This window comes from Vicugna pacos, chromosome 3 (assembly GCF_048564905.1).
Source record: "Vicugna pacos chromosome 3, VicPac4, whole genome shotgun sequence".
NCBI lineage: Eukaryota > Metazoa > Chordata > Mammalia > Artiodactyla > Camelidae > Vicugna > Vicugna pacos.
Window position 1 is genome coordinate 5492704 of NC_132989.1, and position 19773 is coordinate 5512476.

A 19773-nucleotide genomic window follows, 5' to 3' on the forward strand; every position below is an offset into this window, starting at 1 on the left:
AAGGGAAGAAATATTCATTGGCCCACATCAAACCATCCAAGGTACTGTATTGCAAACTTACAGGCAGATGTGTTTAATTTGATGAAATTGTTCTTCAACTCCTCTTTGACGAGAAAGTACTGTTTTAGTCCTATCCATACATGTACAGAGGAGAGGGTCCTGACCAGGAGCTGAGATTATTCTAGCAAAGCACCACATCCTCTGTTATGTTATTTTGCTTCTGCAAGTTTTCAGTTTACATAAAGCACTGGAATGAAAACATGGGCCAGAAGAATGAAAGCTCAACTGACTTCATCCTCCTGGGCCTCTTTCCTTGGTTCAGACACCCCCACCTGCTCATGCTCATCATCCTCCTTTTCTACGCCATTGCCCTGACTGGGAACTCCATACTGATCCTCCTCATCTGGCTGGACTCCCGCCTCCACACACCCATGTACTTCCTGCTCAGTCAGCTCTCCCTCGTTGACCTGGCTTTCATCTCCAGCACAGTCCCCAAGATGGTCATCAACTATTTCACCGGGAAGAAGAACATTTCCTATTTGGCCTGTGCCACTCAGCTCTTCTCTTTCCTCACCCTTGCCCTTGCTGAGTGCATCTTGCTGACACTCATGGCTTGTGATCGCTATGTAGCCGTCTGTAAGCCCCTGAGATACACAGTCCTCATGAACCCCAAGGTCTGTCTCCAGATGGCTGCTGCAGCCTGGATTGGGGGAGCCCTTGCAGCCCTTGTACATACTGTCTACCCAATGAACTTCCCTATCTGTGGTTCCAGGGAGATTAATCATTACTTTTGTGAGATGCCTGCCATCTTGAGAATGTCTTGTACTGACACATCAGTCTATGAGATGGTGATATTTGTGTCAACCATTGTATTTCTCCTGGTCCCATTTAGTCTCATCCTCACCTCCTACACACTCATCTTCCTCACAGTTCTCCAGATGAACTCTCGCAAAGGCAGGAACAAAGCGCTGGCCACCTGCTCCTCCCACCTGACAGTGGTAAGTCTCTACTTTGGTCAGGCCATCTTCATCTACATGACGCCCACCTCATCCCACACACCTGACCAAGACCAGATTGGCGCTGTTCTTGGCACTATAGTGACCCCCATGCTCAACCCACTCATCTACAGCCTTAGGAACAAAGAAGTGTTGGGGGCTCTGAGGAGGTGCATGGGAAGGTGTTGCAATTGAGAAGATGCCATGTTCTACAGTGTCACTCTTGGGGATGTCCCAACCTCAATGTTAAAAGAAGTCATAGTCACTGGATTGTCATCCTGGAAATGTAACAGCATAAAGGAGCAGGAAGATCTTAGGACACATGCATATTGACATTTGTCTGTTGAGATAAAGTTGTTATCTCCATAATGTGACTTCAGTTGAGTACAACCTTAATGCGTCACCTATCTTTAGCTTATGAGGAAATTACATGAGTTTTGAGTATAACATCTATGCAGAAATAAATGGTCTCCACTGTTTTTTTAAACTTTTTTGGTGGGGGAGGTAATTATGTTTATTTATCTATTTAAATTTGTAAGAGAGGTACTGGGAATTTAACCCAGCAATGCAAGCATGCTATCCCCTCCCGTGTAAATGAACTCTACCCTTCAACCAGTGTATCGGGCCACATAGTCCAAAACTAATTGTCATCCTATGAATAATTCCTTGATTGATGTGTGTTATTTTTAAAGTTATCATTTCTGTCTTTGCTTTTCATTCATCAATTCATTTTTAATGGCTCTGGCTCATTCTTCACGTCTGAAAGATGAAAGATCACTTATTCAATGAATTATTTGTATATAACTCTTCTTTTCTCCAGTCTCCTACTTGTACTCATATATCATTTTTATGCTTTTTTACATATGGCTTATACAATTTTATTATGTACACTTCTAAATTTAAAAATAAAGGAGGCACCCAAGATGGCAGAGTAAAAGGATATTCGTAGCTCACTGTCTCCCACAAATACACCAAGACTGACATCCACGGACCCATCCGTCCACAGAACACCTGCTGAACTTTGACAGAACACCGTCTTCTTCAAAAGACAAAAGTCGCCACAAATCTGGCAGGAGAAAAGGGAAAAAGGAAGAAGAAAAAGGAAAATAGTGCAGGACCCGTCCCACGGGGAGAGAACGGCAAAGGAGGAATAGCGCTTCATCACTGTGTCTTCCCCTTCTCCAATGCAGAGGTCAGCAGGGCTGAGGGGGAGCCTCCAAGGCTGGGATCTGCATGGAAGAGCCCTTGACCAACCGAACTAAGTTAAAGGGGCACAAAGGGTCTCTGAGACCCCCAGCCCTAGAGGCAAAGCGGCAGATGTGGGACACGACAGACTGCCTGGGCAGAGGACTCAGGCCAATTGTGCAGAGGCAACCTCAGGGGACTGCAGTGTGCTGTGCGCCACAGCTGGGAGGGTGTACAGATCAGAACAAGCCTAGGTCCCCCATGCAATACACACACACACACACACACAAAAGCAAACATCTTGTAGTAGCCTATGGTGAAGTAGAATGTGAGAATGAATGGATGTATGTTCCTGTGTGACTGAAGCATTGTGCTGTACACCAGAAATTGACATAACATTATAAACTGACTATACTTCAATAAAAATATATAAAAATTAAATTAAATTAAATTAATAAATAAATGGTGAAAAATAAAAGAAGGTGAGTTTAAAGCACCAAGGTTTTAATGGGGCCTGCAAAACTAAACATCAGCTCAAACAGAGCTAATTGAAAGAGTTCAAAAGCTCCCGCCATTGATCAAGCTGGGAGGGCAGACGTCAACACACGCCAGCTGCAAAGTTAACAGGAAACTATTTCTTCCAGGGCAGCCTTCAGCTGCAAAGCTAAGTGGCTCTTGCTTTCTTAACTTACCGAGAAACTTGCCTAGAAAATCTAAGTCACTTTGACAGACAAGCATCCCTGAGCTCCGACCTAGGAGCCAAGGTGCAGCTAAGGGATTTCTAAGTATTCACTTCTATCCTAACTTTGTCATTTTGGGGTCCGCCTCACAGTCCAGGTCTGACATAGTCTGTTTACATACAGCTATGCTTCACTTTGAGCTTCAGACAAATTTCTCCCAAGTGTCATCCTTCCACCAGATCCTGTAGTAATTCTCTGTTTGGGGAGATGCCCCAGAGTTCTTACTCAAACTGAGAAACTTAATTATGTGGGACTATATGTGTGTCCCCGGTTGTCTAGTTGGTTGGTCTAGCACAGGGTTTCTCAACCTCAGTTCTACTAACATTCTGGACCAGATAATTCTTTGTTGTGGGGGTGAGGGAAGCTGTCCTGTGCATTGTTTGGCAAGCTCAGCGACATTCCCGACCTCTACTCACTTGATTCCAATAGCACCCCCAGTTGTGACAGCCAGAAATGTCTCTGGGTATGTTGCCAAATGTCCCCTAGGGAATAAATCAATAAATCATCACCAGTTGAGAGTCACTGGGCTAGGACATGTATTCTCAACAGAGGCCATTATTAGAAGGAAGAGGGTGATTTTTAATTTTTTAAGTTTTCTAATTGGAGCATTTTTTGAGGGAGGTGGAAGACATCTTAGATATTACAATGGTGTGTGGCCCTCCAAAGGGTCACAGCACATAAACAGATAAATAATATACCAGTGGTATTAAAATTCCATGGGCGGGGAGCCAATTCGGAAGAAAAAAGGCCTAAAAACAAGAGGCTCCCGGGAGGGACAATAAATGAAAAGAAGTTGAGACACCATTTTGGATGAGCTGCAGTGGAAGCAGCAGTGAGAAGGTTGGAATGGCCTGAAGTGGGAGTTAGAACATGAGGAATGGCAGAGTCCATTCAGGGACAGTTGTCTGGGAGTTAGGAATTCTATTCTGTGACTGCGTGGCAATGGAACGCCGGCAAAATGCAGAGGAGAGCAACTCAACCTGATAGCTCCAAAGTCTGGGCTATTTGAGTATAAATTAAATTAAATTAAATTAAATTAAATTTAATTCAATTTAATTAAAATTTTAGTTTCCCTCTAACTAGCCACATTCTAAAATGTGTGGTCATCTCAAGAGCAATGTAGGTTCCTTATATTAGTTCCTAGGGTTGTTATAACAAATTATTGTTGACTGCATGACTCACAACAACAGAAATATACTCTCTCACAGTTCTGAAGTCAAGCGTGTTGACAGAGCCACCCTCCCTCCAGAGGCTCTAGGGGAGAATTTGTTCCCTGCCTCTTCCAGCTTCTGGTGGTGGTCAGCATCCCTTTGCTCGTGACAGCATCACTTCAACCTTTGTTTCTATAGTCTCATGGCCCTGTCCTCTTCTTTGAGTCTTCTCCTCTCTGTGTCTGTCTCAAAACTCCTCCTGCTTCTCTTTTGCAAGGATACGTGTGATTGCATCTAGGGCCCACCCAGATAATCTAGGATACATTTCTCAATATCCTTTACGTAATCAAATCTGTTGCCATATAAGATAATATTCCCAGGGTCTGTGGGTTAGGATGTGGACATATCTTTGGGATCCACCACTCAACCCATTACAATACTATATTAGCACTGGCATAGATCATTTTCATCATTGCAGTAAGTTATTTTTGCACAGTGCTGTAAAAAAAAAAAAAAGAGGTTATAAACCAAGGATCAAAACACTTGATGCGTTGTCAGAAATGACCTAGTAAATATCAGAGCAGAGTTTTTAAACTGTGGTTTAAAAAAAAAGTAGAATTGTCCATCTTAATCATTTTTAAGTGTACAATAGAGTAGTGTGTACTATATTCTCTTCATTGTGCAATATATTCTTGTAACTTTTTCATATCTCAAAACCCAAACTCTGTTCCATTGAGCAATTGCCCTTTTCCTCCTCTCCACACTACTCCCCCAGCCCCTGGCAACCATCATTCTACTTTCTTTTTTGACAAGTTCAACTACTTTCAGTGCCTCATGTAAGTGAAATCATGCAGCATTTGCCTTTCTTGTGACTAGCTTATTTCATTCAGGAAAATGTCCTCAGGGGCCATCCATACATAAGGCAGGATTTCCCTCTTTTTTAAGGCTGAATAATACTCCACCATGTATAAACCACATTTTATCCATTCATCCTTAATCAACATTTTGGTTGCTTTCAAAAAAGAGTAATGTTTTTTGCAGCTGCTGCAGAAGCAAGGTCTGAAAACAGCAATAGGGGAACAGGAAGCATTCTGACACTCTCCTGCTGAAAGGCAGAAAGGAACTTTCATTCATTCAACACATATTGACAGTGCATCTATGTCCCAGGCATAGTGCTAGGGACTGGGCAAATGGTAAATTCCGCCTGTGCACAAGGTTCCCCTGACTCTCCAAGTGCTCGGTCCCTGGTTTCACTGTCAACGAGGTGTGGAATATGTTGGAAAATTCTCTGAGGTGCCAGAGTCACTATAGATGCATTGACCACTTGGAGGGGAGGGTGGCAGGGCTGATCAAAGAATTAAGCATATAGTTACCTTCTCCTCAGAGGTACCAGATTGGTGGGGAAGACGATCAACCCTAGTAAGGCATCTTTAATGGGATAGGTGGGTGGGCACTACAGAACCACGAAAACACCGAGGCCAGCTCGTCTGGATTCTCTCAGTTATCTAAACTGTGGAAACAGCCCACCAGGCGCTCTCCAGTCACGTGAACGCTGAGGCACCAGCATCTCATTGGCCAGGGCTCCCCGAGAGGGCGGGAAGAGCAGGAGGAGGGGCCAATGGGGATAGACCAACCGGGAAGCAGGAGCCCCCCCCCCCCCGCCCCTGCACTTGCGCAGTGCCCTCTGGCCCACGCCAGGAAGAGCGGTGGCCCGCATTGCAACACCGCGTGCAGGTGCCGGGTCGCGTGGCCACCTGCCTGGCCACACGGCTCACAAGGGGGACCTGACGCAGCCGGGTCGCTCACAGAGCCTTGAGGAACGTAGCGGACAAGGCGGAAGCAGCCCCAGGCCTGCAGGGATAGGCCACATTTCCGAACCCAAGGTGCCTCCAAAGCCCCAGCTCTGAGGGCCCGGGAGGGGTGCGCAGGCAGGAGAAAGACTGTTTAAGGGGGTGGGGGCCAGAGCGGCGGTGGCGGGGTTGGGAGGGGGGCGGGGAGAAGCCTGGGCTGACTGGGCGTCCCTGCCCGCGGACCTCGGCTAACTGGCTGCTGTTTTTCACAGAGAGCTCGTCAGGGCATCGGCCATGCGCCCAGCAGCTCGGAGCAGCCTCCTCTTGGCCTGCAGCCTGGCACTGGCACCCTTCCTCACCGGTAGGCGTACGGGGTCCCTGCCCAAGTTCCCTCCAGTTAGCCCCCGTATTCCCTCATCCCTCCTTGCGTTCCCTCATTCCTGCCCTTGTTCTGCATTCCTGCCTGCACTTCGAGACCTTCCCTGACACTCCCCTTGTGGGTGCTGTGTGCTCAGCGTGGCACCTGCAGTGAATTAACAGACATGGTTCCTGCCCTCTTAGTTGTTAACGAATGTGGAGAACAGGGTCCTGAATGTCACTTCCGAATCAGCCCCTTACTGCGAGGCCTCAGGCAAATAACTGAGCCCATCCATGCCTCTTGTATCTGGGAGGGAGAACTGGGAATACTGGTTCCTGCCTCTTATGAGGAATATGGGAGATAAGGAAGGTTGGCACTTAATAAGCTTTCATTAAAGGTGTTGACTTAAGGCAGTAAAGCAGCCAGTTCTTTCACAGCAAAATGGGTTTATTCTGAAACAGCAAAGAATGGTAATTCAGGACATGGAGTCTGTGGTGAACTACAGGCAACTCCGGAGAACAAAGGACAGAAACAAATTCTTTTATAGAGGAGAAGGGGAAATTGGGAGGGGCTGTTATAAACAAGATGTTTATGGGGGGAAGCTAGGAGTTGGAAGTGTATGACTTTTCATTGGCTGAGTTGTGACAGTCTCTTCTTGGCTGGACTGTTGCTGAGCAGAGAGAAATCCTTCTTCCTGTTGGGTAGTAAATTGGTAACATTTTTTTCCTATTGGAGATGCCAAGGTATCTCTTTCTGTCAAGGTATCTCTTTCTGTTAGGTCTGCAACTGATGTGGTGTGTAGGGCAGGAGAACTCCCCATTCTGTCATCCTGTCTCCGTTTTATTATTATTTTTTGTTATTTTGTGGCCTTTACCCCAAACACTATTTTATTGTTTTTTATGTTTTCTTTTTTTTTTTTTCCTTGATCGGGGGTGGGGTAAATAAGCTTGCTTATTTGTTTTTTTGTTTGTTTATAACGGAGGTACTGGTGATTGAATCCAGGACCTCATGCATGCTAAGCACGCACTTTACCACTAAGCTATACCCTCCCCACTTCCTGCCTCCATTTTAAGTGAGGTTTCTGTTTATTAATTTTCTGATTTCTCACTTTTGATCAAGGTCTTTCTCTGAAAGTACCACTGTTCAAGAGTCAGGTTTCTTTTTTTTCCTGATTCAGTGATCTTTTGTCCCTTGATGTTAAAAAGGACCTTTCCTCGGTGTCATGGCCCACATCAGAGGGAAAGTGCACAGACTGGAAATCTGTTGAGGTCATGCCCACCCCATTATGTCTTCCCTTCTTCCTTCAGCCTGTCAACTTCCCGTCTTTCCTTTGATAGGAGGGAGAAGGGCTTACTGAAAATAGATTCGTTCTGCCGTTGCCCCTTTCCTCCTGCTCCATACTGATACACCAACTATCACAATAAAAGCAGTTATCACTTAGTAAGAATTCATTACAAGCAAGTTTAGGATTATTGATAAAATAAGAAAGGCCAGCAATTGTACACAAAGTTCCAGGTCTTTGTTGATGTCTTTCCTCCTCCTATGCGTTCCACACCTAAGAAAAAATGGCAGTAAACCACTTGGTTTATTTGTTTTGGAGGTAGGCCTTAGGTAAAATGTGGAAATGTATCTTGAGCCTTCAGCCTTCAAGTCCTCTTCTCCTTTCCCTAGTTCGTGAATTTCCCACTCCATCCTACCTTTCCTCCCCCTGGAGCTCATTTTTCCATCAAAGCTCATTGTCAAAAAAGGCAGGGTAAAGTTGTGTTTGTCTCACTTTAAATAACTGAGAGCAGTGCTTTTAACCTATCCAGGGTGCTCTGCATTTTAATAGAAACCGAAGCCCAAGGCTAAAACAGAAAAGAAAAGAAAACCTCTTGCAGGAAAGGCAGGCTTAAGAGTGTTTATGAGATTCAGTTGAGAAGGCAGGGAGATCTGTTGATCTGCACAAGGTACACACTCTTAATAATTCCCTTCCACTTTAGGTACCATTGCCTTGGGCATCAGAGGGGCACAGAGAGAGGCTTGAGGGCAACTTCAAAGGGCGAGGAGGAGATAATGCTCCCACACTTAGCCGGGTGGCCACTTGCTTCCTCAAAGTACCCGCCTTTCTCTTCCGGTCAGAACTCGCTTTGTGGTTATACAGTGAGGTTTGCTTGCGTATTTTCTATAATAAGCCTTTTTCTCAGTTTATTGATACATAATCGACATACATCAGTGTGTAAGTTGGAGGTGTATAGCGTAATAGTTTGGCTTTACATATATTGTGAAATGATGACTGCAGTAAGTTCAGTTTTTCCCTTGTGATGAGAACGCTTAGGAGTTACTCTCTTAACAACTTCCGCATATAACGTATAGCAATGTTAACTACAGTCGCCATGTTGTAGTACATCCGTAGTACTTTTTTATCTTATAACTGGAAGTTCACACCTTTTGACCACTATTCTCCAATTCCCCTTTCCCCCCACCTCTGGTAACCACCAGTCTGATCATTTTTTAAAGAGTTTGTTTGTTTTAGATTCCACGCATAAGAAAGATCACACAGTGTTTGTCTTTCTCTCTCTGACTTATTTAGCATAATGTCCTCAGTGTCCATCCATGTTGTCACAAATGGAAGAATTTCCTTGTTTTGCTTTGGGTTTTTTTATGGGTTATATATATATATATATATATATATATATATATATACACATATATGTATTTGTATAATCTCACAACTTCTTTATCTGTTCATTCATTGATGGAAACTTAAAGTTGTTGCCATATCTTGGCTGTTGGGAATAATGCTGCTATGAACGTGAGGGTACAGGTATCTTTTCTAGTTAGTGTTTGTGTTTCCTTTGGATATATTCCCAGAAGTAGAATTACTGGGTCATATGGTAGTTCTGTTTTTTTTTTACATTTTTTATTGATTCATAATCATTTTACAGTGTTGTGTCAAATTCCAGTGTTCAGCAGAATTTTTCAGTCATCCATGGACATATTCACACTCATTGTCACATTTTTTTCTCTGTGATTTATCATAACATTTTGTGTATATTTCCCTGTGCTATACAGTGTAATCTTGTTTATCTGTTCTACAATTTTGAAATCCCAGTCTATCCCTTCCCACCCTCTACCCCCCTGGTAACCACAAGTCTGTATTCTCTGTCCATGAGTCTATTTCTGTCCTGTATTTATGCTTTGTTTTTGTTTGTTTGTTTGTTTTTGTATTTAGATTCCACTGGTAGTTCTGTTTTTAATAGTGGCTGTTTTCCATAGTGGCCGTACCAGTTTACAATCCCACCAACAGTGTGCAAGGTTCCCTTTTCTCCACACCCTCACCGACACTTGATGGCCATTCTGTCAGGCATAAGATACCTCACAGTGGTTGTGGTTTGCACTTCCTTAATGACAGATGATGCTGCGCATCTTTTCACGTCCCTATTGGCGATTTGTATATTTTCTTTAGAAAAATATCTATTCAGGTTTTTCGCACATTTTTAAATTGGAATGTTTGGTTTTTTGCAGAGTTTTCTCTTTTCAGGGCAAAAGTGAATTTAAGAACCCATCTTTTTCTGTTCTTTCTCATTGTTTTTATTCACTTATGTTTATTTGTTTTAAATTGTATAGCTTTTGAAATAAATAACATATGCAAAATGTAGAGAGTGGAAAGTGTATCATCCTCTCCTCTCTAGCCTCCCCTCCTCGCCGCCCCACTCAACTCCTTGGGGGCAGCCACAGTTACCCCTTTCTTGTGTACCTTTCCAGATGGTCTGTGTATTTCCAAACATACCCAAATGCACCTTTTTCTTCCCACGGCAGCATTCTACATCTAATGTTCTACATCTTTCTTTCTTTTCTCTCAAAGCTACATCTTGAAGAGCTTTTCCTATTAGTGTCTGTTAGAACAACATATTCTATGTACATCCGTTTCATGGACATGCCAGGATCCATGAGGATTTCAGTCACTTCTAATCATTTATTATCACAGGGAATGCTGCAGTGAATGAGCGGATACAAATACAATTACACATGTAGGAAGATATCCAGGAATTGCTGGATCAAAGAGTTGGTGTGATCTAAATTTTTATTCTATATTATCAACTCACCCTCTAAAGAAGTTACGTTTAATTTACCCATCAGGAACAGATGAGAATGCCAGTTGCCCAAACTCTCACCAATACACTTTAGTTTTGATTTGCATCCATCTTACCATAGAAGACTCTAGAGCAGTGCTGTTCAGTAGAATTTTCTGCAGGGAGCAGTATGTCTATATCTACACTGTCCAGAACAGTGGCCAATGGCCATGTGTGGCTATTGAGCATTTGAAATGAGAAGAGTGCAACCAAGGAACCAAACTTTTAATTTTCTTTTTAATTTTAATTAAATTTAAATAGACATATTGGACAGAGTAGCTTCAAGCAGAGTGGGGTATAAAAGAGTGTGAAGAGAGAGAAGGGGGCGTATGAGACATAGCGCTGAGAAATTATGAACTGAAAAGCCTCTTTAATGTTAATGATAAAAATTTTTTTGTTATTTTCTTTTGTTTGCTTTTTCAGTTAATTTTGCCTCCGTGTATTGTGCTCCATCAAACCAGAGACTCTAGGGAGGGCAGGGCAGGTTAGCCCTGGATCTCTAAGGGTTTTCGTGTCTGGAGAGCTCCAGCCATCTGTGGACTCTGCTTATAGCGGCATGTGGCTCCTACCCCCAGAAGTCACCTCCCAACTTCTGCTCTTGCCCAGGGTGAGGGGCCTGCTGCCTGACATTTGCAGGGTCCAGGACAATATGGCTCAATATTTAAGAGTGACACATTAAGAGGGTATATAGCTCAGTGGTAGAGTGTATGCTTGGCATGCATGAGGTCATGAGTTTACTCTTCAGTACATCTGGTAAATAAGTAAGTAAATTAACTAACTAACTAAATCACACACCCCCCAAAAAAAACATTAAAAATAAAAATTAAAGGTACACATTAAGCTAAAAACAAAAAAGTTAAGATGGAATCTTTGTCTTACTGGGCAAATGTACCTTCAGAATGACCTAGAAGGCCTGAAATTTTCACACTGCTCAGAATCCCATGCCAGGCAGTGCCAGCACTGAGATTCCCACCCTGGTCCCCAGCTCGCCTCCTCTCCCCTCCCCACCTTCTCGTTCACCATAAAGAGCATGATGATCTTGTGCCTGGACAAACCAGTTTTCAAGTCCAAGCTCCCCATTCCTACCAGCTTTTTCTACTTGAGCAAGAAATTTCAGGATTGTTGGTATCCAGGAGGGATGGGGGTGGAGGGTGCGGTCTGCAAGTGGGCACATCCCCTTGGTGTCACAGGCTACTCTCCCTGTGGGGGTTGGCAGAGCCAGAGGACGGGAGGTCCTGCTGGAGCGGGAAGGTCAACAATTTGAAAGCACCTTTTGGTAACCTGCGAAAATTTCTGCAGAAAAATACTGTGACTTTCACTCCCATTTTTCACCCGGCCCTAATTTTCCACAGGTTTCCACCTCTTCATCCATAGTTCTTTCCACTCTCTGCTCTGCCCCACGACATCTTCCACCGGAACAGCCAAGTCTAGAGTTTGTCCTCAACAGCAGCTGCTAGTGGGGACACTGGGATGCAAGTAGGGGGTCAGTGGATTTCAGCTCACTATGGTGCCCTAAAGACAGAGAATGCAGGGGGAGTTAAGGCCCCCTCCTGTCATCTGGGGACCGTTCGTCAAGCATCCTGCACATGCTAAAGCCTGTGCCCCTTATTTGTAAGACTGAATCATTCTGGGCAAGTATTTGGAGGTAGTCTTCTCTTAGACCTCCATTCAAAAAAATTACCCTTTCGGGGAGACCTTCCCTTACCACCCTCTTAACTGCAGCCACACCCTGTCCTTCCTGTCCTGTCCTGTTTCTCTCACTAGTGTTTATCCTCACCTGACATACCGTGCTGTTTTCTTCTTTGTTTTCGTCTGCCTCCTTCATCATGACGTAAGCTCTATGAGGGCAGGAATTTTTGTGGTAAGTGTTTTAAGTGTTAAGTGTCACATGCAGAATGCTGGGGTGAGGCACAGGGGAGGGGGAACGGGGCAGATCGCTCATTCTTTTTTTTTTTTTAACATTTTTTATTGATTTATAATCATTTTACAATGTTGTGTCAAATTCCAGTGTTCAGCACAATTTTTCAGTCATTCATGGGCATATACACACTCACTGTCACATTTTTGTCTCTGTGATTTATCATAACATTTTGTGTATATTTCCCTGTGCGATACAGTGTAATCTTGTTTATCTATTCTACAATTTTGAAATCCCAGTCTATCCCTTCCCACCCTCTACCCCCTCCCCCGGTAACCACAAGTCTGTATTCTCTGTCCATGAGTCTTTAGATTCCACATATGAGGCAGATCGCTCATTCTGCTCATGAGCATGGGTTCATTTGCCTGCCAGTGGCAAATAGCCAGCCAGGTTGGTTTGTTTCTTCCTTCCTTCCTTCCTTCCTTCCTTCCTTCCTTCCTTCCTTCCTTCCTTCCTTCCAACAGTCTCCTGGGAGATTAAAATGAGCGACCTAGAGGAGAAGGACGTTGACGAACTTCACTCCAATGGCCTCAAGGGCCCAACGTGCTTTGCAGTGATGGGAAGGAAGTGTACAAACGACCTCAGGTGGTGCCGAGCAGATAAACCGAAGTGTGTTGAGTTTTCTGGCATCATAAACACAGGTGCTTTCCTAGGATGCAGCGTTGTGTAGACACAGTGGCACTCTCTCACAAGCTTCTAGGGCGTGTGTCTTAAGGATAGGGTCGAGGAGAAATGAGCTCTTGTCCAAAGCACTTAAGAAACAAGGACACCCACCGTGGCTTGATTGCAAAATTACATCTAATTGGCTTTCTCACATTCATTCCTTTGTTCATGTCTGAATTTTTGCACACTTACATCAACAAACTCTCTGCTGGCTTTGAGAACGTTGTTTCAACACATCAGATGACCCTTCATTCTCTCCAAACTTTGGTTAGTTTTTTTTTTTAAACACGGGGGTAATCTGTGTTTTCCCCCCTACCCTGAGTTGTTGTGTGTGTATGTGTGTGAGAGTGTGTGTGTGTGAGTGTGTGTTTTAATTTTCAAAGTAAAAGCCTTGGAGACAGGCAATGACCAAACTTAAACTTTCCTCAGAGATTGTAAAGCATGACTGACTATGCTTACTTTGAGAAAATCCAATACAAAACTCAAAATCAACTGAAGACACACATTAGAAGTGAATTACGAGCAGTGGTACCGTGTAGTGTGAAGAGCAGTGCACAGAGCCCCACGAGTCTGGGCTGTTCTCACGGCTCGTCTTTCCCTTCTCATCTTCTCCCGCTGACTGGGGCGCGCAGCCTTCCTGGAGTTCCCCGTCAGTGGCGTCATTGCAGGGGCTCATCATATTGGTTGGTCTCTTGGAGTCTCACATTTCCTCTTTGTGTAACTTTGCATAGCAGAGTGACTGTTTTCAAGTAGCAGTCACTGGATGTGGCGCCCAGAGGAGGCAAGATGAAATCACCAAGAGCTTAGAGTGGCTGCCCCGTGAAAGAATGTATCTGAATGCACCTTGAAAGGCAGGGAACACAGTCAAAGTGATAGCTTTTTTTTTTATAGCTATTGCTATTATTAAAAAAAAAAACTCCAAGAATAAGAGGAGATTAGATCTATGTCCTTAAAATCATGAAGTCCCAAATCCTTGTGGATCAGTCGCATGCAGGATGCTCCTGACAGTCCTTGGAGGACTAACAGAAGGAAACGGTTCATAATATCATCTGTGTAAAATGTCTTTTAAAGACATAATGCTAAAAAGCTAAGGACCTGATCTGTTCTTAGAAACAATAATGAGTACATATATGAAAACTGAAAAAATGTGCAGTATACTGTTTATATGGATTCACATGCAATATAATGTGTATGTGCAGTTGAACTATAATAATTCTACTTAATAAAACTGGAAAAATAAAAAGACATAACACTAGACCCCCAAGTGATAATATGGATTGAAAAAAAAAACTTATTTAAAGAAGCTTCATAAAATTTACCACTATTTGATTGAGATGGGTTGTGAGGGGGCTTAGGAGATAGGAGGCCCTGCTGTTTGAAGGCCACCAGCCCACTGCCGCCACTAAGGAGACCCATACTGAGTGACTCACACTTGAGTGTGGCCTGGCTTATGTCTTACCCTAGCCCAGTCTGGGTGGGGAAAGAGGGGAGTTGAAGGAAGGAGAGAGCAGAAGTCTCATTCATGGTTCCTTGCAGGTCTCAGAGACATAGCTGTTGAAGTGAAGAGATGGGTACAAGCAGACCTGTGTGAAGAGACAGTAACTTACATGGGTTTCCCAGTCGCTAACCAGAGTAAAACCTGCAGACCAGCCGCCAGTAATGGGTCCCGGGTCAGACCCCCAACTCCCATCATCTTTATTCTCTTCCTGGAGAAGCTGCTTTCTTGAGCTCCTGCAAGGGCCCAGCCATCTCCATTTATGAATTAAAAATGCGTATTTTTTTTGTTTCTGTATTCGTTCATGCCTGTTAAATTCTCTGTAAGTATATTCAGTTGTCCATTTACTCACTCATTCAGCGGGTTTACTCAGGTGCCCACCCTCACACAAAGTGGGTCGGGGTCAAGGTCAGTCAGTGTTGGCTCCCTGCCTTTAAGAAGATCCCAGGGCATTTAGAGAATTAGGATAAAGCAATGCAAACAGCAAGACGGAGAGTGGTACCCCTGCTCGAGTCGCCCAAGCTGATCGCTTTAGACACAGAAGAGTGTGGATTTGATCAGGGAAAGGTTAAGATTTCAGATGAACTTTGAGGTGATCTGTACTGTTTGCCATCAAGGAATAGTGTGTATTGAGGCGCAGAGATAGGAAAGTGGGCAGAGGCTAAATTGCAGCAGCTAAGAAGGTTAAGGGTAGGGAAAGTGGGGGAGAGGAACATATCAGGAAGTATATGGACCCGGCTGGAAACCCCTCCCTGTGAGTGATGGGAGGCGCCACCAGTGGGTGGATACGGTGGATTCACCGAGCTGAGCACAGGCCTCTTCCGTTCATGACGGAAAGCAGTGCCCTCCGTCCACTGGAGGTGTGATCTGAAGGCTGAGGTCTCTCTCTCTGCTTCTCACTCCTGATTGCTCACTAAAGTCACCTGCTAGCTTCAGATTACAGAGCTTACCTGGGCCCACCGCCAGAGGGTTGGATTCATTGGATCTGCATTAGGCTTGGTCTTTTGCATGTTTTGTTTTAATCCCCCCCCCCTCAGTGATTCTAATTTTCAGCTACTATTAAAAAAAAAACAACACTGAGGTGTGAGGAAAAGACAAAAATACTTATTTTACACAAAATGAAAGTTTTCAATTAAGCTAACCAACAATTGCGTGTAGAACACAATTTCTAACAATATCAAGTGTCAATTGATACAAAGTTTGAAAATTGCAAGTTCTCTGCTTTAGCTGAATCATGTGTTGTAAGCACTGACCAAATAAATTCGTTTTGTTTCAAAGGACTTCCAAATTTTTGAAGAAATACCAATTCATGACCCCCAAAACCAAACTCCTGGCATAAGACATCTGTTAAAGAAAGATTTCAACTAAACATAATTAAATTAATTTCTATTATGATGAATATGGTGCTGCAACTCTGTTAGGTCAGATACCAGGGTTTATTAGAATTTTAAAATGACATATTTTACTTACTGCATCATTCCAATGAAAGTATTTTTGCTCAGCTTTTTAAGCAGCCTCTGTGAAAAGTGTCACAGTTTTTTTTTTTAAATTGAAGTACAGTTGATTTACAATGTTGTGTTTTTAAAATCACTGTGAGTATATATGTGAAAACGCCACGAATCATCACCAATTTATGGAGCTATGAAATGGAATGGAATACAGTGAATTGAATGATCTTGTGTTCTTTGCCAGTGCTTGTTAAATGAATCACAGATGAGTTTTTAAAAAATGTATCGTATTTGCTCCAATTCTTGGAACAAGAATTCCAATGCTTGGAACAAAAAGGAATATTTGCCAAACAGTTAATAATCAAAGACCAGAAAGGTAATTTATGTTTTCTCATTGATATTATACTGCACATGCATGACCTAAATTTTAATCTCCAATAAAACGAAAAGTTAATTTATGACCTTTCTAGGCAGATATGAGAATTTATATGGAAAATGAAATTTTTCGTAAGTCAAATCAATAGTGATTTTCCACATTTTTAACATGAATCAACATAGAGATGATTTTAATTGTAGTCAACAGTGTTATGTAAGATCTGTAAAAACCGTAAGAGCATTAGAATACTTTTTTGATAAGAATAAATTTAGAATTGTTTTCTATTTGTGCAATAGCCCTTTCAATATAATGTTAATTTTAATACTGAGTGTACAGAGAGTTAGTGAAGTTACTCAATTTGGACTGATTGAATTTCAAAATTAATGTGTTTTCTTCAACGTCAAATTCGTTCTTATAAAAAATTAAAATGAATCAGTTTTGTCAGTGTGAGTGAGACTACTAAAAGAAAATTATTTTTTCATAACTAACTCGGTTATTAGAAAACTTTTAAGTGTTTTTGGAACAATTCACCTGTGTGAATCTACTTTTTCAATTTTATTTTAAATTTTATGAAATCTACATATAAATCAAGTATTTTTGATGAAATTTTGAGATGTGCAATAAGTAGAAAATATATATACATAGGACTTTGAAGACTGCAAAGAAAATAATGTAAAATACCTCATTGATATTTTTATATCACCCATACATTGAAATGATATTTGTACATGTTGGGTTAAACAAAACATGTTATTAAAAATAATTTTTTAACCCACTGTGGTGATAGTAAATTCAGGTTACAGGCATACCTCAGCGTGTATTCTGGAAGGAGGACTGGATACGGAGTCACGTGTGGCTCTCTCTTCCTGAGCACTTATTCCCACGCATCTGACCTCACTGCCACCATTTTCCATCAGAAATAAGCTGAATATTCCTTCCTTGGAGAAGTTCTCTCTGCTCACCCTCCCAGAGTAGTTTGAGTGTTCTTGCCATGCTCTGCCACAAAATCCTTATTGATTGCCTTACAACATCTCTCACTCTTTATTGTCAATACTGTTTTTAACTTTTTTTAAATTAAGATACAGTCAATTAAAATGTGTCAATTTCTGGTGCACAGCACAATGTCCCAGTCATACATGTACATTCATATATTTGTTTTCATATTCTTTTTCATGAAAGGTTATTACAAGATATTGAATATAGTTCCCTGTGTGATACAGAAGAAATTTATTTTTTTAATCTATTTTTTTATATAGTGGCTAACATTTGCAAATCTCAAACTCACAAATTTATCCCTTCCCCCGCCTTTCCCCCAGTAACCATAAGATTGTTTACTATGTCTGTGAGTCTGTTTCTGTTTTGTCGACGAATTCATTAGTGTCCTTTTTCTTTTTTTTTTTTAGATTCCACATATGAGCGATATCATATGGTATTTTTCTTTCTCTTTCTGGCTTACTTCACTTAGAATGATGATCTCTAGGTCCATCCATGTTGCTGCAAATGGCATTATTTTATTCTTTTTTATGGCTGAGTAGTATTCCATTGTATAAACATACCACTACTTCTTTATCCAGTCATCTGTTGATGGACATTTAGGTTGCTTTCATGTCTTGGTTACTGTATATAGTACTGCTATGAACATTTGAGGTGCATGTATATTTTGAATTAGAGTTCCCTCTGGATATATGCCCATGAGTGGGATTGCTGGATCATATGGTAAGTCTACTATTTTTATAGTATTCCCTACTCTAATGTAAGCTGTATATACCACACTTAGTGTATTCCCAGTGCCTGGGTTATCTATGCTGGATATCATTGTCTTGGAAATAGAATGGGGTTCACTGGAGTAGAACCCCTTCCAAAACAGATTCTCTCACAAAGTCTGGCCAGCTAGTGGAAAGTGGGAAGCCTAGGGTTGGCCCCAGCTGACAGTTGGAATTCTCCCCACATATTTCCTCCATTATTCCCACTTTCCCACATTTGTCTGTCCCCCAAAAGGTATGTGTTTTTTCATTAAGACTGAGATTTTTTGTTTTAATGATAATGCTTGATTTTTCAAAAAACTTAAACTGAAACCAAGTCCCCCTAAAACCAAATTCTCTTCTGCTGAGTTTATGATTAACCTCTCCATCCAAAACGTTATTTTCTTTCTTGTCCAACACCTGTTCCCCTCAAGACTGAAGAGTATCAAAGAAAAAGGGGTCGGGGAGATTGCAACCAAAGAGTACTCTCTGGGGGGACTCCAGAGTACAAAAGCCTTTCTGTGTTCCTGGTTTCTTGTTTTCTCAGAAAAAGTCTTTGGCCTCCTAGGACCTTCCCTGAGCTCCAAAGGTCAGATTCCAACAGTTACTAATTAGGAAAGAGAGGAAACAGACAAACAAAGGAGCAGCACTCAAGAAACTGTAAATAGTGCATTGATGGTTCCTCCTCAAGGAATATACGTAACAATATATCCCTGAGTTCTTCTACAGGAACTAAGGCCCCCCACCCAGGTGGAGGATGGTAACTTCAGGCAGAGCCCAAGCCTGTTAGAACTGGCTTAGAACCATAAGGCTGGTGATTGAGATTCCTTGAACATCTCACCACCAACCAATCAGAGGACAGTCACACGCCCTGCAGCCATCCCCCAAAATTTTGCCTATGAATACTCTTCCCCCAAAACCATTGGGGAATGTAGGTCTTTTGAGCACAAGCCACACATTCCCCTTGCACGGCCCTGGCAGTAAACCTTTCCCTGCTCCAAACTCTGATGTTTTTGTTTGTTTGACCTCACTCTGCATTGGGCACACGAACTTGGGTTTGATAACAAATGCCTAAACCCTAAGCCATTCTTAGAGATGAAGCAACGAAGGAAGCAGGGGTGAAGAAGAGAAAATGTTACATTCTTTATTTTGTACCCCATGCGTTTCCTCTTCTAATACCCATGACAGTTGTGATTTCTTATTTAAATTCCTTTATCCAGATAGATTAAAATAGATTTACTATCCACAAGGGACCCATAGAACATGGATTTTGGCATGCAGCAGGCATCTCGTAAATAGATAAGTTGAACTTCCCTCCTTCCTTCAAAACAGCAAGAAGGATAAATCTTCCTATGAGATTAAGGGAAATAAACAAGAATATAGGTGTATGTGACCATATAAGTGGGGGACTGAAAGCTGATGGATTTACATTTTGAGTCAGAGGCAAGATCAGATGCTGAGCATGAGAGGGAATCCCCCAGACGATGGGTCAGAGAGAGAGGGAATGCCTTGGAAAGCCTCAGGAATAAAGGACTAATGGAAGAGCTTTCCTTTGGTTTTTATTTTGAAAGGATGTGGGACTAAATTTGTCAAAGATGTCAAAAATGCTAGCCTTATTATGTGGCATCTGTGAGAGGCATCGCGTGCAAGCTTACTCTGGCCTTTGGCGTATGTGACATTGCCATGACCATCGCTGTTTTCTTTACAGCAAATAACTCAACTAAAACAGGACTTACTGAAGTGTGTGTGGAAAACAATGCTGCCCGCTAAACCAGACACCAAGATTTAGCCATTTCA

General features: G+C 42.4%; 2 protein-coding genes across 2 annotated transcripts in view; one reads left to right on the top strand and one right to left on the bottom strand.

The window, feature by feature from the left end:
- Positions 1-260: 260 nt before the first annotated feature.
- Positions 261-1190, top strand: LOC107035290 (olfactory receptor 2T27-like). The gene has a single exon (XM_015252501.3). The coding sequence runs from the start codon at positions 261-263 to the stop codon at positions 1188-1190; it is 930 nt and encodes a 309-aa protein (XP_015107987.3).
- An 11702-nt stretch (positions 1191-12892) lies between these two features.
- LOC140690902 (adenylate cyclase type 2-like) overlaps positions 12893-19773 on the bottom strand; it is a 101917-nt gene continuing 95036 nt past the window's right edge. Inside the window, exon 7 of the mRNA XM_072953053.1 lies at positions 12893-14498. Within this exon, the coding sequence (XP_072809154.1) occupies positions 14436-14498 (63 nt within the window). The 3' untranslated portion in view covers positions 12893-14435. The remainder of the gene's footprint in view (positions 14499-19773) is intronic.